General features: G+C 43.1%; 1 protein-coding gene across 1 annotated transcript in view; it reads right to left on the reverse strand.

Annotated features, from left to right (window-relative positions):
• The window catches only part of TIMM21 (translocase of inner mitochondrial membrane 21), a 71,713-nt gene that overhangs the window by 33,617 nt on the left and 15,481 nt on the right, over positions 1-22,615 (reverse strand). Inside the window, exons 3-4 of the mRNA XM_029587153.1 lie at positions 11,620-11,682; positions 11,433-11,530 (exon numbers count right to left, since the gene is read on the reverse strand). Of these exons, the coding sequence (XP_029443013.1) occupies positions 11,433-11,530; positions 11,620-11,682 (161 nt within the window). The remainder of the gene's footprint in view (positions 1-11,432; positions 11,531-11,619; positions 11,683-22,615) is intronic.

Here is a 22,615-nt window from a genome sequence, read left to right on the forward strand (position 1 = left end):
TTTATTCCTGGGTGGGGTCTGGACTGATCTAGCAGGACAAGGAAAGAAAATTATCAGATAAGAACAATTTTACTTTCCTTTCCTCCTGCTAGACCAGTCCATTATGTTATGTACGCCAGCCGCAGCAGACCCGCGGCTCGGCCCCCTCACCTCTCTCAAAGTGATCCAGCACCTGGTCCCTCGTCTCTGGCGGCTGTGGGCCACTGGCTCCGTCCTAGGGCCAACCCTGGTGCCTCCGGCTCTGCTGCAGCTCCTGATGCTCTGCGGAGAGACGCCATCTCGACCAGGGCTGTACCCTTCCCTAGGCGTGTGCGCGCACAGCTAGTCTTTAAATAGGGCCCGTGGCGGGAACCTGGCCGAGGCCCCGGATGATGACGTCGGCAGAACTCCGGTATATAAGCCCGGGCTCTGCTCTCTCAAATTGCTTTTGCAACAGGTCTCCTCGCTAGTCGAGTACTCGTTGACTCTTCGGTTCCTGGTTCCCGATCCTGATTGCCTTCGTTCCTGTTTCCTTGTTCCTGTTCCTTCGTCTCTCCTTCGGATTGCTGACCTGGTTTGACCTCTGCATTGCCTGACTACTCCATTGCCTCTCTCTAGCATTGCCTGACTACTCCGTTGCCTCTCTCCAGTCTCGGACCTCTGCATTGCCTGACTAGTCTGTTGCCTCTCTCCAGCCCTGGACCTCTGCATTGCCTGACTAGTCTGTTGCCTCTCTCCAGCCCCGGACCTCTGCATTGCCTGACTACTCTGTTGCTTCTCTCCAGCCCTGTACTTCTGCTTCGTCTGACCATCCTTTTGACTCTCTCCTTGTCTAGATCTCAACCTTGCTTGCCACTGCTTCCAGATTGCCGTCAGCCCTAATCCCAGCTTACTTAAAGATGCTTCTTCAGATTTTGTCCTGGACGTGGTTCATTCAGGCTTCAGCCTGATCTTTGCTCGGGCGCCCTCTGTCAAACTGTGTTCCTATTGATGCCCGGGTCTCCAGGACTCCGCCTCGTCCAGTACAGACTGATACCTACACTAGTTGCTGCCTCTGGGATGACCTCGATCCACCCTTCGAAGACCACTGACGGAGGCCACCTAAGTCCAGCCGGCCCCGGCACCCAAAGGCTCAACCCGCGGGGAACGAGGGCTGGTATTGGTGAAGTGCCAGCTGGCCTCTGTCCATCAGCCCTCTCTGCCTGCCGACAGTGGGGACCCGTATATTCCCTCCTATGGGTAGCATCAACCCCAGCTTGGCCCAAGGGTCCAACCTCTGGCGCAACATATTACACCTCAGAGATATTAAAGCTATCCCTTAAGTTGGGCAGGAGAAAGACGGGGCTGTCTTAAGGACCCCAAATCCAAAGACCGTTTCTTCCTTCACCTGTACGTCCAGCCTGTAGGGTTTGAAAAACGAGGGCAGGGATGACCAGGTGGCGGCCCTGCATATTTCCCTGAGGGAGACAGAATGTTTCTTCCTTGGAAGATGTTTGCATTCTCGTGGAATATGCATGAAGCACCACTGGTGCTTGTTTACTGTTGATTATATATGTCAAAGAGATGGCTTTTTTGATCCATTTTGCTATTGTGGCTCTGGAGCTGATTCTCCTTTTTGCGGTCCCCCAAACAGCATGAATTACCTATCTGATTTCCTAAAAAGGTTCATCACCTTTAGGTATCTTAGTAACAAGTGGTGTAAGTCCAGTATGTGAAGGCTGTCGTCCTCACTACAATCCTCTCTCAAATATTGGCAGTGACATTATCTGATTCAGGTGGAATAGAACCAACACCTTCAGAAGGAATGAGTGCACCTTCAGAAGGAACAAGGTGAAATTACTAAGTAGGGCTTCTTGCATGAGAGGACCTGCAACTCCGATATGCATCTGACAGAGCAGATCGCTACCCCAAAGGAAGTCTTGAATGATAAATCCTTAATGAATACTTGCTTCAAGGGTTCAAAGGACGTCCCTCCTAATGCTCTAAGGACTATTGAGGAACTGTCGGTCTGAAGGGAGGTCAAATACTCTTCACCCTTTTAGAAAGTGCATCACATCCGGATGTGTAGCTACCTGGGCACCCTTATTGCTGCCCCTGTAGCAGGACATGGTTGCCATCTGCACCTTCAATGAATTGAACGCTAGGACCAGAGTTGCCTGCCCCTGGTATAGCATAGGAAAATTAGTTCTTACCTGTTAATTTTCGTTCCTATAGTACCAAGGATCAGTCCAGACTGCGGAGTTATGCCTCCCTTCCAGCAGATGGAGTCAGAGAAAAGCACCCACCATATAACCTGGTGTGCCACCTGTGATCCCTCAGTATAATCAATATCAAAGCAGAATGAATAGCTGTTAATATAACTATTTTATTGTATTGGAATTCAACAACCAATGACTAGACCAAGTCAAACTTAAATGTCTTGAAGTAAACCTATTGAAGTAAACAACTTATAGGAACGTCTGAAATAACACTAACCGTGTCGCGTAGATGCGTAGTCTGCAAAATAATCTGCCAAGAGAAATACAAACTGTTGTACGGACTGTCCTGCCAATGGGCGGGCGACTGGACTGATCCTTGGTATTACAGGAACGAAAATTAACAGGTAAGAACTAATTTTCCTTTCCCTGTACGTACCATGACCAGTCCAGACTGCTGGGATGTACCCAAGCTGCCCTAAAAGGGGTGGGGCCAGTACAGTCCGGCGCGGAGCACACTGCTGCCGAAGGAATCCACCTTCAGATCCCGGACATCCAACCGGTAATGTTTAGCAAACGTGTGCAATGATTTCCAAGTGGCCGCCTGGCAAATCTCTTGGGGCGAAACACATTGACTTTCCGCCCATGATGCTGCTTGTGACTGAAGAGAATGTGCCTTAAGGCCCTCTGGTACTGGGCACCCGTGACATATGTGAGCAGAAGCAATAGCGTCTTTCAACCATCGTGCAATAGTAGTCTTAGAAGCTTTAGACCCTTTCTTAGGGCTGCTCCACAACACAAAAAGATGATCCGACCATCTGAACAAATTGGTTACCTCTAGATATTGTAAAAGGACTCTACGGATGTCCAGCCTCCTCAGATCCTTATCTTCGACAGAGAATGCGGGCAACTCAATGGTAGTTTCTGCATTTCATGCCAACTAGTCTTTCGGAAGGAATGAGGGCACTGTCCGAATAGAAATCCCGGAATCAGAAATACGCAGAAAAGGCTCTCAACATGACAAGGCTTGGAGCTCCGAAACTCGTCTAGCTGAACAGATAGCCACTAGAAACACAGTCTTACGTGTTAGATCCTTCAACGTGGCCCGCTTCAAAGACTCAAAGGGAGACCCACAAAGACTACGGAGAACCAAATGCTTGGCCCCTTTCAAGAACAGTGCCACATCTGGGTGAGCAGCAATGGACGTACCATTAACCTGACCACGAAAACAGCCTAAGGCTGCTACCTGCACCGGGAGTGAACTATATACCAAGCCCTTCCATAATCTATCCTGCAAAAAAGCAAGAATGTGACCAATAGAGGCTTGCCGCGGGGGCAAAGCCAACCCACAGCACCAAGAATCAAACACCTTCCAGACTCAAATGTAGGCGATAGATGTAGAAGTTTTTCTTGCCCTCAGAAGGGTGGTAATAACCGCCTCTGAGAGAGAAGCGGTCTGCCTGATCAAAAAATACTGGACCCTGATGGAGAAAGTTCGGCATATGACCGAGACGTAAGGGACCGTCCACCGCTAGGTTGACCAGATCCACGAACCACGGTCTTTGCGGCCACTCCGGAGCTACTAGCATCACCGGTCCTTGGTGATATTCTATGCATCGTAATACTTTTCCTACCAATGGCCAAGGAGGAAACACAAAGGAGAATGTGGGACGGCCAAAGAAGTACCAGGGCGTCCAGCCCTTCCTATCTGTGATCCCTTCTGAGACTGAAGAAACGGGACACCTTGGCGTTCAGAAGAGTCACCATTAAGTCTGGGCGGGGGGATCCCCTACCGGCTCGAGATCAGCCGCCTCGCTTCCTCGGATAGCGTCCATTCTCCGGGATCTAACCGCTGATGACTGAGGAAGTCCGTCTGAATGTTGTCGACCCCGGCAACAGTGATCATAATATGATCAAATTTGAATTAATGACTGTAAGAGGAACAGTATGCAAATCCACGGCTCTTGTGCTAAACTTTCAAAAGGGAAACTTTGATAAAATGAGAAAAATTGTTAGAAAAAAACTGAAAGGAGCAGCTACAAAAGTAAAGTTGTTAAAAAAATACCATGCTAGAAGCACAATCCAGATGTTTTCCACACAGTAAGAAAGGTGGAAAGAAGGCAAAACGATTACCGGCATGGTTAGAAGGAGAGGTGAAAGAAGCTATTTTAGCCAAAAGATCTTCATTCAAAAATTGGAAGAAGGATCCAACAGAAGAAAATAGGATAATGCACAAACGTTGGCAAGTTAAATGTAAGACATTGATAAGACAGGCTAAGAGAGAATTTGAAAAGAAGTTAGCCGTAGAGGCAAAAACTCACAGTAAAAACTTTTTTAAAATATATCCGAAGCAGAAAGCCTATGAGGGAGTCAGTTGGACCGTTAGATGATCGAGGGGTTAAAGGGGCACTTGGAGAAGATAAGGCCATTGCGGAAAGATTAAATGATTTCTTTGCTTCGGTGTTTACTGAAGAGGATGTTGGGGAGATACCCGTACTGGAGAAGGTTTTCATGGATAATGATTCAGATGGACTGAATCAAATCACGGTGAACCTAGAAGATGTGGTAGACCTGACTGACAAACTGAAGAGTAGTAAATCACCTGGACCGGATGGTATACACCCCAGAGTTCTGAAGGAACTAAAAAATGAAATTTCAGACCTATTAGTAAAAATTTGTAACCTATCATTAAAATCATCCATTGTACCTGAAGACTGGAGGATAGCAAATGTAACCCCAATATTTAAAAAGGGCTCCAGGGGTGATCTGGGAAACTACAGACCAATTAGCCTGACTTCAGTGCCAGGAAAAATAGTGGAAAGTGTTCTGAACATCAAAATCACAGAACATATAGAAAGACATGGTTTAATGGAACAAAGTCAGCATGGCTTTACCCAGGGCAAGTCTTGCCTCACAAATCTGCTTCACTTTTTTGAAGGCGTTAATAAATATGTGGATAAAGGTGAACCGGTAGATGTAGTATACTTTGATTTTCAGAAGGCGTTTGACAAAGTTCCTCATGAGAGGTTTCTAGGAAAAGTAAAAAGTAATGGGATAGGTGGCTATGTCCTTTTGTGGATTGCAAACTGACTAAAAAATAGGAAATAGAAAGTAGGATTAAATGGACAATTTTCTCAGTGGAAGGGAGTGGGCAGTGGAGTGCCTCAGGGATCTGCATTGGGACCCTTACTTTTCAATATATTTATAAATGATCTGGAAAGAAATACGACGAGTGAGATAATCAAATTTGCAGATGACACAAAATTGTTCAGAGTAGTTAAATCAAAAGCAGATTGTGATAAATTGCAGGAAGACCTTGTGAGACTGGAAAATTGGGCATCAAAATGGCAGATTAAATTTAATGTGGATAAGTGCAAAGTGATGCACATAGGGAAAAATAACCCATGCTATAGTTACACAATGTTAGGTTCCATATTAGGTGCTACAACCCAAGAAAGAGATCTAGGACTCATAGTGGATAACACATTGAAATCGTCGGTTCAGTGTGCTGCGGCAGTCAAAAAAGGAAACAGAATGTTGGGAATTATTAGAAAGGGAATGGTGAATAAAACGGAAAATGTCATAATGCTTCTGTATCGCTCCATGGTGAGACCGCACCTTAAATACTGTGTACAATTCTTGTCACCGCATCTCAAAAAAGATATAAATGCGATGGAGAAGGTACAGAGAAGGCCTACCAAAATGATAAGGGGAATGGAACAGCTCCCCTATGAGGAAAGACTAAAGAGGTTAGGACTTTTCAGCTTGGAGAAGACGGCTGAGAGGGGATATGATAGAGGTGTTTAAAATCATGAGAGGTCCAGAATGGGTAGATGTGAATCGGTTATTTACTCTTTCGGATAATAGAAAGACTACGGGGCACTCCATGAAGTTAGCATGTGGCACATTTAAAACTAATCAGAGAAAGTTCTTTTTTACTCAACGCACAATTAAACTCTGGAATTTGATGCCAGAGGATGTGGTTAGTGCAGTTAGTATAGCTGTGTTTAAAAAAGGATTGGTTAAGTTCTTGGAGGAGAAGTCCATTACCTGCTATTAATTAAGTTGACTTAGAAAATAGCCACTGCTATTACTAGCAACGGTAACATGAAATAGACTTAGTTTTTGGGTACTTGCCAGGTTCTTATGGCCTGGATTGGCCACTGTTGGAAACAGGCTGCTGGGCTTGATGGACCCTTGGTCTGACCCAGTATGGCATGTTCTTATGTTCGACGCAGCTATGCGGGCAAGATTGCGTTCTGCCCAGATCATTAACATGTCCACTTCGTCGGCCACGGGGCGACTTCTTGTACCCCCCTGACGGTTTATGTAGGCCACGGTGATTGCATTGACGGACAGAATCCATACTGCCCGGTGACGGATCAGGAGTAGAAATTGGTGCAGCGCCAGACGAACCGCTCGGGTCTCCAAGCGATTGATGGACCACTTGGCCTGTGACTATGTTCAAAAACCTTGCGCTGACCATGACTGACAAACTGCCCCCCAACCGGAGAGGCTGGCATCGGTCATCACAATTATCCATTGAGGGTTCTCCAGGTCCACCCCTCGAAGTAACTGGTCCGGAATTAGCCACCAATCCAGACTAGACCTGGCTGGTTCCAGTAGAGGCAATGGAAGCTGAAACTCTTCCAACTTGGGGTCCCAACGTGAGAGGAGCGCCCTCTGTAAAGTCCTCATGTGCGCAAAGGCCCAAGGAACCAATTCCAGGGTAGATGCCATAAAACCAAGAACCTGCAAATAGTCCCACACTACGGGTGAGAGGAGAGATAATAGTCGCCGCACCTGCGACATCAACCGGTCCATCCGCACCGAAGGGAGTGAAACCTTGCCGATAGCGGTATTGAAGCGGGCTCCTAAAAACTCCAACACCTGGGAGGGAACCAATTGGCTCTTGGCACAATTGATCATCCAGCCCAGAGACCGTAAGCGATGCAATACTGAACGAACCACTTCCCTGCAAAGTATCTCCGACTTTGCTCGTATAAGCCAATCATCCAGGTAGGGATGTACCTGGCTGGTACATCCAAGGGCTCGCTGCCACTACCACCATTACTTTGGCGAACACGCGGGGAGCCGTCGCTAGCCCGAAAGGCAGGGCGTAAAACTGATAATGTTGCCCCATGATCGTGAACCTCAGATACCTCTGATGGTGTGGTTGGATTCCTATGGTGGAGCTAGGCCTCCGTGAAATCCAAAGAAGCCAAAAGTTCACCTTTGTGGACAGCCGCAATGACCGATCTCAACGTCTCCATGAGAAACCGTGGTACTTTCAATGCCCTGTTTGAGGTCCAATATTGGCCGGAAGAGCCCTCCTTCTTGGGTACTACGAAATAGATGGAGTAGCAACCGGTCTGGTGTTTGGCTCCGGGAACCAAAACAATGGCCCCTACAGCCTTCAACCGGGACAAAGTTTGGAGGACAACTTGTTGCTTCTGCAGGGGTTCACAGGGCGATTGTAGGAAGAGATCCCGCAGGGGTCGAGCAAAATCCAAAAAGTGTAACCGTGATTTATAATATCTTGAACCCACTGGTCTGATGTAATCTTGACCCATTCCTCTCGAACCAGCGAAAGTCGACCTCCGATCCTTGGAACCGAGGAATGGGTCGGCGCCCCTTCATTGGGGAGATTTATTGTTGTGGGCAAAGGCATGGGTGGCTGCAGTACGCTGAGGCCTTCTGCCACGAAAGGAATATGCCCATGATTGTGCTCGGGTAGCCGAATGTAGAGGATTATAGGAAGAGGAACCCCTACCAGCCCAGAAACGGCGCTGTCCCCGAAAACAGCTCCTGTAGGTACTGGGTGAGCGGCCCGACCTGGGTTTGTCCTCCGGGAGATTGTAAACTTTGTTGTCTCCCAACGCCTTTATAAGCTGTTCGAGTTCATCTCCGAATAACAATTTCCCCCTAAAAGGGAAGGAGCCGAACTGAGACTTGGACGAGGCATCCGCCGACCAGTTATGTAGCCATAGAAGTCGCCTGGCAGACACCGCCGAAGACATAGTGCGTGCCGAAGTGCGAAGGAGATCATACAAGGCATCAGCTGTATAGGTTACTGCCGATTCCATTCGGTTCGCCTGCTTGATTTCCCCCGGAGGAAGGTCCTGGGCCGTGAGCATCTGTTGAACCCAAAGGAGGGTAGCCCTTTGCATAAGGCTACTACATACTGCGGCTCGTACCCCCAAGGCAGACACTTCAAACATTCGTTTAAGTAACACTTCCAGTTTCCTATCCTGGAGGTCCTTGAGTGCTGTGCCTCCCGTAACAGGGATAGTAATATACTTTGCTATTGCTGTGCCCGCCAAATCTACCTTGGGAACCTTAAGGAGGTCGAGCGAATCGTTGGGAAGCAGGTAAAGCTTCTCCATAGCCCTGCTAACTCTCAAGGATGCCTCAGGTGTCTCCCATTCCCAGGTCACGAGCTGGAAAAGCTTTGGATGGAACGGAAAAGTTTGTGACAGAGCCCGAAGACCTGCCAAAACCGATTCCCCCGGGGAATCGGTTCCTGGAGTACATGGGAGATTAAAGGGTCCAGTTCCTCTCTGCAGAACAAGCGGAGTACCTGCGGATCATCCCGCTCCACAAGTGTGGCATTATCTACCCCATCACTCCCTGCCTGGGTGGAGGGATCTAAAAGTTCCGGATCTGCTGCAATAAGGGGGTCCGACAACCCCACTCCCAGATTCTGCCGCGTAGTGCAGGATTCAGGTCTCCCCTGATCCTGGGAAGCTCTAAAAAGCTTAGCCTGGATAGGAGGCTGGAATTCTCCATCAGCCTCAGCTTCCATATATGCCTTGTGTAAAAGCAGAACAAACTGTGAAGAAAAGGGATGCCGTCTCTTTAAGGGCTACCCCGAAGGCATAGACAGAGGCGGAGCCGAGGCATCCTGCAAGCCTGACAGCTGACTGCCGACTGCGTGGACCCGGCAAGGCCGCCCCCTGAGCCGAATTTGACCGGCACGAAGGCCCCTCGCCCCCAGGAAGACACCGGGAGCAGAGGCCTTCGCGGGAGAGCCGGATCTCCGGCTCTTCACAAGCTGAACAAGCACTGCCACGCGGCATCGAGAGGAGTGCAGCAGCAGGGTGAAACTTCACCCCCTCCGGAGGCCCGGGAGACTCTGAGCAGGCAACGGCTGACAAGAGGAATCAATGAAAGGTAAAAATAAAGTCTTTGAACCCAGACTTGCAATGTATTACTTAAATTTTACTGTACTCTATTTATTTATTTTTAAGTCAGCCTGTAATGGACAGCCAGGCCATAAATAGAAAAATTAAAACAGTTCAGATCTGTCCAAGGAGAGGGGAGAGTGACCGGCCCACCGGTAAGTTTTCCCCCTCCGCTCACCGGGTCAGTAACTCAATTCTCTGGGAAATTAATGGCAGAGCAAAGCCCTGCCATGCCTGCCCAAAGATAGCTGCTGCTTCACTGTAAACACAAAAAATCTTTTTTTTTTTTTTTTTTTAACACAGTAAAGTTTGATTTAGTCAAAGGTTGTCTGAAAAAGAGAAATCAAACATGACGGGAACAATGCCCGTGAATTTTAGAGAGAACTAGGACCGCAGGTTATGCCTTTCAATCTGCTGGAGTCAGAGAAATAGAGGGATCGCAGGTGGCACACCAGGTTATATGGTGGGTGCTTTTCAGCTTTTCTCTGACTCCATCTGCTGGAAGGGAGGCATAACCCAGCAGTCTGGACTGATCCTGGTACGTACAGGGAACTTCTGTTACTCTGACCTTTGAAGCAAATAGTAGTCCATTACTAACACCAAACCTTAAGTGGCTCCTTAGATTACCACTACAATCCTCCTTGAACCTCTAATCATCTCTTGTATACCCTATGATTATACTCTCGTTTTCTTTCTATGCTATTGTGAATTGTACTATCTGTATATTATGACTAACGTAACTGGAATTTAATTATAGATTTGATTGTAATCTGCCTTGAGACCAGCTTGGTAAAAGTAAAATATCAAATGTTTATTAAAAAATGTATTCTTACATGCATATCGGGTGGGCAATTTTCTCAATGCCCATTTCCATGGATAAAGAACTGTTTTACCCCAGCAAAATGGCTTTTAAAATTAGCCTTCCTATACCTAATTTTGCATATACAGAAAAGGGGCATTCCACGGACATGCTCATTAGTTATGCACATAGGAGAAATTCTGAAGATATTAAATGCATAAATGGCATGTTGTTTATATATGTAACTTTCTACCATATAGTAAAATGGCTAAATTTATGCACAGATGTGTATCTTGTGCATTTAACTTGTCTTTGAAAAATCGGAGGAGCGCCAAGGAGGTTGTACATGCTTGAAAGTATGTGTACAAAAACGTAAGAATTTTTGTGTGTATTAATTAATACAAAAAAGGCTCAAATTGTGGACAGTAATGGCCAAAAAGTGCACTTTGAGAAAATGTATGGTTTTTTTTAAATTTAATTATCAATAAATAAATGGCACTTTCCTCAGTAGAGGCAAGGAAAAATTAAAGAAATGCTCTAAAAAAAAAAAAAAGAATAAAGAAGGGGGTGGGGATTAAGCTAGAGATACAGTAGCCTAAATATACCAACCAGGATGAAACCCTCGAAGTCTCCTGGACCAGGCACTGCTCAACTGAGGAAAGAAGCACAAGGCTGAAACCTCAGAAGCTGCTATGCTATTTCTTTCTTTTTTTTTTTTTTTGTCTTACCTGAGGCTCTGCTCAACTGAGGGAGAACTAGTCTTTCACCTCAGAAACTGCCTTCAAAAGTAACTTTTCTGTTCAGTCTACCAGGCTTCAGTCCAGAGCACAGGATGCATATCCAGCCATCTGCTAGCTCAGGTCATCACAGATGCTTGTAAGGGGTGACATCAGCAAACCTTTCAGTCTCTGTTGCCATCTGCTGGTTGGTGAGCACAACCCACAGATCTGGACTGGTCTGACTGGATGAACAGGAAATGAACCTCATAATATTTTAAATAAATAGCGGTGGGTCAATTCCATCCACAGCCATAATCAAAGGTAGACACTACCACAAAGAACTGCACATTTCATGGATAAAATTAATATTTATTAAGCCTCCTAGTACAAATCTCCTAAGAACAAAGATTAAGCCGCCAAAGAAAAAACAAAATAAGTAACACTTCCCTTTAAATAGAGCTTATGCTTGATCTATTGCTTATATCTTTAAGTGCATACTTTGCATTTTTTCCTTTTTCCCTAAACTAGCATGCAGAAGAAGCCATGGTATTCTAACCTCTGGGTGACTTCTGCACTTCTCTAAAGCCACACCAAAAATCTTACTGGGACTGGATGACGAGAAAAGTTCTTTGAACACCACATAGAACAAACCACCTGCAAAAAAAAGTTAACAGAAGTTAGATCTAGCTTAACAAATGTATAGAATATCAATTTGTTTGTAATATATGATGCCATTTTGTTACCTGTAACTCCAATTCCAACAAGCACCACTATTAAGTAGGTAAAATCTCTTCCAGCTTCTTTCACTGCAAAACAGCAAAAATTTACTGGATAGAGACTTCATAACAAATGTATTTATTTTTGCTTTGCAAGTTGTTGCTGGCAAGCTACAAAATGGTTATACAAAATTAGTTCTGAAACAAAGATCCTAGACACTGTCTTGAAAGGGAACACTGCAGCCTTTCTTGGCCCCATCAAGCACATCCCAGATATATCCTACTCAGATATTTATTTGATTAACAAGCAGACTGGGCGCTTGCTCCTAGGGTTAACTGGGGTGAAGGCGAAGGTCAGAATCAAACTGAAGGCCAGATCATGACAAAATAAAGAAAAGGTTCAATTATGACAGATCTATCTTGGCTTTAATAATAAGGGTTAAGCATAAGTTGTTTTCTATTGACTTTAGTTTGTGGGAGAGGCTCCCATTGCTGCCAGACGAATATTTTTTGTATACAGCAACTCAAAAGATCAGTCCCAATTAACTCCTTGTTACCCATTGAAATAAACCTATTCAAATCTAAATCTCTACAACTTTTACTAGTATATGCTCCTCCAGGTTGTCTTAATAAAAATCCAGATGCACTTATTGAAACCATTGCTTCTTCAATTAATTCCAATTTTCCTACAATTTTATTAGGAGATTTTAATCTTCACATGGATGTCTCCTCTATCACCGTCTGCAGAACTTTTCCTCAACTCTCTAATAGCTATGGGTTTTAAACAATTAATCGAATCCCCAACACATAAATCAGGACATATTTTAGATCTTATATTTATCAATAGCAAAATATCTAGTATATCTCCTCCTTCTACCACCTCTATTCCCTGGTCGGATCATAAATTAATTAAAACTAAATTACAAGTGGACTGCACTTATTTACATTTGCAAAATAATGTCAAAGTCATTAAGTTCATTAAACCCGGTTCTAGTGAAATTCTAGAAAAAATTCTCCCAGATGCACTAAAACAGTTGAATACTTTAAATACCTTATCTGCAGTAAACTACTGGCTTAAAATTAACTCGGATGCAGCAAAAATTATTTGCCCTACCATTAAAAAAAAACAAAAAAAAAACTTCCACAAAACATAAATCGCCATGGTTTAATGTCAATCTAAAAAATAAAAAAGGTCTTTTAAGACATGCCGAGAAAGCCTGGAGAAAAAATCCCTCGTCAACTTCTAGATAGATACAAAACACTACTCTACATCTATTCGACTGACATTAATAAGGCCAAGAGAGATTTTTACTCTAAAAGAATTCATGAATATCAATACAATCCAAAAATACTTTTTGAATATGTATCTAATTTAACTCTCCCCATTAATCACGACTTTCAAATTGATAAACCTTCGATATCTTGCCATGAATTTTCAAACTATCTTAATGACAAAATATCGAAGCTTGACACAATAAATTTCACTTGTATTTCTGATTTGTCTTCACACACACATCTTCCATTACTTCTGATTGGTCACATTGGGAGACCATTGCCTCCTCTGAAGTAGAGTCCATCCTCCATAAAATGAACCCGGCTGCACACCCACTTGATCCTAACCCTATTATATTATAAAGTATAGCAAATTTTAGAGATGGAGTGTCTCTCTGAACTAATTAAGGATGACCATGCCTCTTTTGAATCACCATAAGAAATAAATATTCTAATACTTTATTCATATTACTGTCTTTTGTTCATCTATGCTAGATGTGTGAATCTGTTATTTCATTGTTGCAATGTGGATTTTATAACATTTGTTTTAAAGAAAATGTGTGTGTGTGTGGTGGGGGGGGGGGGGGGGCGGTGAGGATCGGGGAAGCAGACCACAACTAGTTGCAGCATAAAACAATAGTGCTAGCTAAATGTTAATCATCTACCCCCTGGTATTTTGTACACAAAAGATAAAGTCAAGGCAAGGCAATCTCAACACATTAAAAATCAATCAGAACAGCACCAGACAGTGGCCGTTGGCTCACAGCTACACTCCTTTGATATATATTTGATTGCCTTTCTTCAAAAATAAATATATTAAATTCAATCTCCACAACATGTCTTATCTAGTATTGGGCTCCCACCTCTGAACTGTTTAACTGAGGAAAAACATGAGCTTTAAAGAAACATAGAAACAAAGAAATGACGGCAGAAAAAGACCACATCGGCCCATCTAGTCTGCCCAGCAAGCTCCCACACTTATCTGTTTCACCAACCACCAAATTCAGAGCCCTTGTTGGTAACTGTTTAATTCAAATTTCCTGCCATCCCCTGTCATTGGTGCAGAGAGTAATGTTGGAGTTGCATCAAAGGCTTAATGGTTAAGGGTAGTAACCGCCGCATCAAGCAAGTTACCACGATGCATGTTATCTAGACTGCACAGATCAATACCTTGTTGGGTGTTGTCTTAATGTAAATCCTCTTTTCCACATTTATCCCTGCCGTTTAAGCAGAGAGCAACACTGTATATGCATTGAAAGGTGATGTATCAGGCTTAATTGGTTTAGGGTACTAACCATCATAATAAGCAACCTACCCCCATGCTTATTTGTTTACCCAGATTGTGAAGTTCAGTCCTTGTTGGTTTTATCTGAATGCAAATCCTCTTTTCCACATTTCCCTTTGCCATTGAAGCAGACAGCAATGTTGGAGTTGTATTAACCATGCAAAGGCTTATTGAGTAAGGGTAGTAATCACCAAGTAGTAACCTCCATTCCAGTAAGCCACTCCCATGGCTCTTCTCTTCATTCCCATCCTCTAGTCTTTACGGATCCACAGTGTTTATCCCATGCTCCTTTGAAATCTTTCACAGTTTTCGTCTTCACCACTTCCTCTGGAAGGGCATTCCAGGCATCCACCACCCTCTCCGTGAAGAAATACTTCCTGACATTAGTTCTGAGTCTTCCTCCCTGGAGTTTCAAATCGTGACCCCTAGTTATTCTGATTTTTTTCCAATGTAAAAGGTTTGTTGTTGACCATGGATCATTAAAACCTTTCAAGTATCTGAAAGTCTGTATCATATCACTCCTGCTTCTCATCTCCTACAGGGTATACATATTTAGGTTCTTCAATCTCTCCTCATAAGCTTTTAAATAGAACAAGGGGGAAAGCAGACAGTCACTCAGCAGTGCATGGTTCGGAGAAATGTATCCTTGAAGGATACTAATGAAACAGGAGAGTTAGGGCATCACAACAGAGAGGTTCCATTAAAAGAAACATAGTTCATATGCCTATATGTAAAAAATCACCAAAGCTAATGATTTCCGAATTATCCCAAACAACTGAAAAGCAGGTTGTTAAAACAAGCAAAAACCACACTTTGAAATGTCTGTATGCCAATGCCAGAAGTCTAAGAAGATGGGAGAGTTAGAGTGTAGAGCAGCAAATGATGAGATTGACATAACTGGCATCACAGAGACTTGGTGGAAGGAGGATAGCCAATGGGACAGTGCTATATCAGGGTACAAATTATATCGCAATGATAGGGAGGATCAACTTGGTGGGGGTGTGGCACTTTATGTCCGGGAAGGTAGAGAGTCCAACAGGATAAAGATCATACAAGAGAGTAAATGCTCAGTAGAATCTATATGGGTAGAAATCCCATGTGTGTTGGGTAAGAGTATAGTGATAGGAGTATACTACCTTCCACTTGGACAAAATGGTCAGACAGATGATGAAATGCTAAGAGAAATCAGGGAAGCAAACCAATTTGGCAGTGCAATAATAATGGGAGATTTCAATTACCCCAATATTGACTGGGTAAATGTAACATCAGGACTTACTAGAGACATTAAGTTCCTGGATGTAATAAATGATTGCTTCATGGAGCAATTGATTCAGGAACCAACAAGAGAGGGAGCTATTTTAGATTTAATTCTTAGTGGAACGCAAGATTTGTAACGGTGGTGGGGCCACTTGGCAACAGTAATCATAACTAATAACTGGAAGGAGGTCAATAAGTAAATCTGCAGCTCTAACACTAAATTTTAAAAAGGGAAACTTTGATAAAATGAGCAAAATAGTTAGAAAAAACTGAAAGGTGCAGCTGCAAAAGTTAAAAGTGTTCAACAGGCTTGGACATTGTTTAAAAATACAATCCTAGAGGCGCAGTCCATATGTATTCCGCGCATTAAGAAAGGTGGAAGGAAGGCAAAACGATTACCATCATGGTTAAAAGGTGAGGTGAAAGAGGCTATTTTAGCCAAAAAAAACCATCCTTCAAAAATTGGAAGAAGGATCCATCTGAAGAAAATAGGATAAAACATAAGCATTGTCAAGGTAAGTGTAAAACATTGATAAGACAGGCGAAGAGAGAATTTGAAATGAAGTTGGCCATAGAGGCAAAAACTCATAATAAAAACTTTTTAAAATATATACAAAGCAAGAAACCTGAGGGAGTCGGTTGGACCATTAGATGACAGAGGGGTTAAAGGGGCTCTTAGGGAAGATAAGCCCATTGCAGAAAGACTACATGAATTCTTTGCCTCCGTGTTTACTAATGAGGATGTTGGGGAGATACCAGTACCGGAAATGGTTTTCAGGGGTGATGAGTCAGACGAACTGAACAAAATCACTGTAAACCTGGAAGATGTAGTAGGCCAGATTGACAAACTAAAGAGTAGCAAATCACCTGGACTGGATGGTATGCATCCTAGCATACTGAAGGAACTCAAAAATGAAATTTCTGATCTATTAGTTAAAATTTGTAACCTATCATTAAAATCATACATTGTACCTGAAGACTGGCCAATGTAACCCCAATATTTAAAAAAGGCTCCAGGGGCGATCCGGGTAACTATAGACCAGTGAGCCTGACTTCAGTGCCGGGAAAAATAGTGGAAACTATTCTCAAGATCAAAATCGTAGAGCATATAGAAAGACATGATTTAATGGGACACAGTCAACATGGATTTACCCAAGGCAAGTCTTGCTAACAAATCTGCTTCATTTTTTTGAAGGGGTTAATAAACATGTGGATAAAGATGAACCGGTAGATGTAGTATATTTGGATTTTCAGAAGGCGTTTGACAAAGTCCCTCATGAAAGGGTTCTACGAAAACTAAAAAGTCATGGGATAGGAGGTGATGTCCTTTCATGGATTACAAACTGGTAAAAAGACAGGAAACAGAGAGTAGGATTAAATGGTCAATTTTCTCAGTGGAAAAGGGTAAATAGTGGAGTGCCTCGGGGTTGTGTACTTGGACCGGTGCTTTTCAATATATATATAAATGATCTGGAAAGGAATACGATGAGTAAGGTTATCAAATTTGCGGATGATACAAAACTATTCAGAGTAGTTAAATCACAAGCGGATTGTGATACTTTACAGGAGGACCTTGCAAGACTGGAAGATTGGGCATCCAAATGGCAGATGAAATTTAATGTGGACAAGTGCAATTTGTTGCATATAGGGAAAAATAACCCTTGCTGTAGTTACACGATGTTAGGTTCCATATTAGGAGCTACCACCCATGAAAAAGATCTAGGAATCATAGTGGAAAATACTTTAAAATCGTCAGCTCAGTGTGCTGCAGCAGTCAAAAAAGCAAATAGAATGTTAAGAATTATTAGGAAGGGAATGGTTAATAGAATGGAAATTGTCATAATGTCTCTGTATCGCTCCATGGTGAGACCGCACCTTGAATACGGTGTACAATTCTGGTTGCCGCATCTCAAAAAAGATATAGTTGCATGGAGAAGGTACAGAAAAGGGCAAACAAAATGATAAAGGGGATGGAACAGCTCCCCTATGAGGAAAGGCTGAAGAGGTTAGGGCTGTTCAGCTTGGAGAAGAGACGGCTGAGGAGGGATATGATAGAGGTCTTTAAGATCATGAGAGGTCTTGAACAAGTAGATGTGACTCGGTTATTTACACTTTCGAATAATAGAAGGACTAGGGGGCATTCCATGAAGTTAGCAAGTAGCACATTTAAAACTAATCGGAGAAAATTATTTTTCACTCAATACACAATTAAGCTCTGGAATTTGTTGCCAGAGGATGTGGTTAGTGCAGTTAGTGTAGCTGGGTTCAAAAAAGGTTTGGATAAGTTCTTGGAGGAGAAGTCCATTAATGGCTATTAATCAATTATACTTAGGGAATAGCCACTGCTATTAATTACATCAGTAGCATGGGTTCTTCTTACTGTTTGGGTAATTGCCAGGTTGTTGTGGCCTGGTTTTGGTCTCTGTTGGAAACAGGATGCTGGGCTTGATAGACCCTTGATCTGACTCAGCGTGGCAATTTCTTATGAAGACCATCCACCTTTTTGTTGCCCTTCTCTGGACTGCTTCCATCCTGTCTTTGTCCCTTTGAAAATACATTTTCCAGAACTAAACACAGTACTCCAGTACAAGCGGATCATTACTTCCTTTCTCTTACTAGATATTCCTCTCTCTATGCAGCCCAGCATTCCTCTGGCTTTAGCTATCGATTTGTCACACTGTTTCGCTGACTTTAGATCGTTAAACACTATCATCCCAAGGTCTCTCTCCTGCTCCGTGCCCATCAGCCATTCACCCCCCATCAAATACAGTTCTTTTGGATTTCCACACCCCATATGCATGAGTCTGCACTTTTGCCATTGAATCTCAGCTGCCATATCTTCGACCACTCTTCCAGCTTCCTTAAATCCCATCTCATTCTCTCCACTCCTTCCAGCATATCCACTCCGTTGCAGATCTTAGTATCATCAGCAAAAAGACAAACCTTACCTTCTATCCCTTCTGCAATGTCGCTCACAAAGATATTGAACAGGACCGGTCCCAACACTGATCCTTGCAGCACTCCACTTAACACCGCTCTCTCTTCAGAGTAGGCTACATTTACCATCATACATTGTCTTCTGTCTATCAACCAGTTTGCAATCCAGGCCACCACCTTGGCACGCACTCCTAAGCTCCTCATTTTATTCACAAGCCTCCGTGCAGGACCGTATCAAAAGCTTTGCTGAAATCCAAGTAGAGGACATCGAGCGCTCTGCCTCGATCTAATTCCCTAGTCACCCAATCAAAAAAATCAATCAGATTTGTCTGACAGGACCTTCCCCTGGTGAATCCATGCTGCCTCTGGTCCAGCAATTCTTCTGACTGTAGACAGTTCACTATTCTTTCTTTCAGCAACGACTCCATTACTTTTCCCACCACCGAGGTGAGGCTAACTGGCCTGTAATTTCCAGCCTCCTTTCTGCTCCTACTCTTGTGAAGTGGGACCACCACCGTTCTTCTCCATTCACTCAGCACCACTCCAGTTTCTAGGAATCTATTGAACAGGTCACGCAGCGGACCCACTAGCACATCTCTGAGCTCCATCAGTATCCTGGTATGAACCTCATCAGGCTCCATGGCTTTGTCCACTTTTAGTTTTCCTAGTTCTTCCCATACATTCTCTTCTGTAAATGGAGTTACATCTACTCCACGCCCTTCCAGTTTCTTGTTAACTAGCGACGGTCCTTCTCCAGGAAACCGAACTGAAGTATTTGTTTAATGTTTCTGCCATTTCTTTGTCTCTCTCCACACATTGATCCTTTTCACCTTTCAGTTTCACTATATCACTTTGAACTTTTCTTCTTTCACTGATGTATCTGAAAAATGTTTTGTCACATCGCTTTACCTCTTTGGCAATCCTTTCTTCTGTTTGACTTTTTGCTGTCTTGATTACTTTCTTTGTCTTCCTCAGTTCCACCAGATATTCCTCCTTGTGCTTCTCCCTTTGGGATCTTTAGATTTCTTGAACGCTGTTCTTTTAGCTTTTATTTTGTCAGCCACCTCCATTGAGAACCAGATAGGTTTAATTTTTCTCTTGCTTTTCTTTACTTTTCTAACATATAGATTAGTTGCCTTGGTAATTGCTCCTTTTAATTTTGTCCATTGTTCCACATCTCTCTTGTTCTCCCAGTCTTCTAGTTCTTCCTCCAGGAACTTCCCCATTTCATCAAAGTCCGTGTTTTTGAACTGCAAAACTCGGTTCTTCGTGCTTCTTCTCTGTATCCTATTTGTGATATGAAACCATACCGTTTGATGATCACTGGTGCTGAGGTGGGCACCCACCTGGACATTTATTTATTTAACGTATTTATATACCATTTTCCCCAATGTGACATTGATCAAAGCGGTTTACAACAATGAAATTATAATCAAACCAACACAAAATATATCTTTAAAAAGAAATAAAGTAAAATAAACAGAATTGAATAAAAATACAATTTTTTAAAAACAATCAATAAACAAAAATGAGTAAATTAAAGATTAAGAATAATTGGCCATTATTTTAAAACTAAAAGAGAGAAAAAAATCAGGTAACTTAACAGGCAGTTAAGCATAACTTCTAGCCTTTAAATGTATAAATGCAAAATAATGTTCTGGCAATTTTGCTGTTAGTCAGTTCTACATTCCCGAAGGCTTCCAAAAATAAATGGGTTTTTAATGCCTTCTTAAATTCCTTTCGGCTAGATATTTGTCTTAAAGGATCTGGCAAGGCGTTCCACAAATTGTGACTAGCGACGGAGAAAGCTCTCTGTCTTGTTATGTTTAACGCAGCTGTTCTCACTGTGGGAACTTCCAGAAGATTTTTTTCCCGCTGATCTAAGATCTCTCCCAGGCTTGTAAATTCTCAAGGTAGAGCATAGCCAAGTAGAATCAGTGTTGTTTAACAGAGAGTGAATTAATGAAATGATCTTATACCGTATTCTAAATTTAACTGGCAGCCAGTGTAGTTTCTGTAGAACCGGAGAAATATGTTGTTTTAAAGGAGTAGCGGTAAGAAGCCTGGCTGCTGAATTTTGAATCAGTTGAAGTGGTCTGATCACTGTATCGGGCAGACCAATATTTAAACCATTACAGTAGTCTATGCCCGAAAAGATTAACGCCTGCAACACTGATCGGTAGTCATGGGAGAACAATAAAGGACAAAGTCGTTTCAAGATGTGCAGTTTAAAAAATGAGTTTTTTACTATTTTGGAGATGTGCTGTGATAAAGATAAATTAGAGTCAATCCAGACACCTAAATTACGTGCTAGTTTGGTTATTTGTATAATCTCATTACCTAAGGTTATAGTTCAGGGGGGGGGGCGGGCGTTACTGGCATTGGATAGAAAACTAAGATAAAGAATCTCCGTTTTCTTTTTATTCAACTTTAATCGGTTATGAGCCATCCATTGTTCAATTGTATAAACTGAATCAGTGAAAAAGTCTCTGACCAGGATGACTTATATGGAATAAACAGTTGAATGTCGTTTGCATAGAGTTTAAAATATACATTCAATGATGATAAAATATGGCACAAAGGTAAGAGATAAATATTAAATAAAATAGGCAATAATGAAGACCCCTGCGGAACACCTGTACTCTGAGTGAAAGAATGGGAAGAGCAGGAGCCAATATTGACTTGACATGTGCGATTAGAAAGAAAACTCTCGAACCATTTTAACACCGTGGATTGTATTCCTATGTATTGAAGAACTGACAACAGTATTTTGTGATCCAGCGTATCAAACGCTGCCGAGATGTCTAAAAAAATGACTATATAGTCTGTATAAGAATCGAATCCTGTAAGAAAGGTGTCAAATGAGGATAAAATGAGGGTCTCTGTAGAGCAGTGGTTCTCAACCTTTTTTCGGCCGGGACACACCTGACAGATGGTTCTCACGTGCGTGACACACTGAACATGTGACCATCACGGGACAAAATGTAAATATACATTCTGCATCCTCAGGAACCACGTCGACCCCCAAAAATGGGTGCAGAGCAGAACTAGGGCATTACCCGTACAGCTCACCATACAAAAAAAAGATATTCTGGATCTGATGACATCTCAGTAAAAGCAAAGCAAACTCTCTTTACTGGCAAGCACAATACCCCTCCTTATGAAAAGACAGTCATTTACCACTACAAATACTTAACCAGGCCCTAAACATTAATACACCTCCTATTGGGAAAACAGAGCAAGCCAAGCTGCTATAGATACCCACTTAGAAATAATTGTAAAACTATACTAATAAATGTTACAAAACAGCTGATGAACAGAATAACATCCAACAATTAAAAACTCATAAAAATTATTAAAAATTGTCTAAATATCAAAATATTTCAAAACAGCAGACACATCACATAACACCCAATAATTAAAATGGCAATCAATCAAGAAAAATAAACTTAAAAAGCTGCCTTTACTTACCCTCTCCAGCAACTCTCCTACTCCTTTCCCTTGCAGGCCAATAGCACTCACCAGAAGCAGCAGTGGCTGCTGAAGCTCTGTCCTCACAGTCCTCTTCCTTAGGGCCCACAACCAGTCTCTGTCTCACACAGACCAGTTACTTCCCTAACTAGTATCTCTTCCTCACACACACACCAGTCACCTCCCTGACCAGTCTCTCTCAATCACACACATGCTGTCACTTACATACAAGCTCACACATACTCTGTCACTTACAACCACACACACTGCCACTTATGCACCCATTGTACCACACACACAAGCTCTCACTCATGCACCCAAGCACCCATTCTACCACATACACACTGCCACTCATGCACCCATTGTACCGCACACACACACACACTACCACTCATGCAACCAGGCATGCATTCTAACACACACACACACAAAGCTGCCACTCACGCACCCAGGCATGCATTCCAACACACACACACACACACACACACACACACAAAGCTGCCACTCATGCACCCAGGCATGCATTCCAACACACACACACAAGCTCTCACTCACGCACCCAGGCACCCATTCTACCACAGGCACACAAGCTCTCACTCATGCACCCAGGCACCCATTCTAACACACACACACACAAGCTCTTACTCATGCACCCAGGCACCCATTCTACCACACACACACACACACAAGCTCTCACTCATGCACCCATTCTACAACAGGCACACAAGCTGTCACTCATGCACCCAGGCACCCATTCTACCACACACACACAAGCTCTCACTCACGCACCCAGGCACCCAT

Source organism: Rhinatrema bivittatum, chromosome 2, assembly GCF_901001135.1.
Source record: "Rhinatrema bivittatum chromosome 2, aRhiBiv1.1, whole genome shotgun sequence".
NCBI lineage: Eukaryota > Metazoa > Chordata > Amphibia > Gymnophiona > Rhinatrematidae > Rhinatrema > Rhinatrema bivittatum.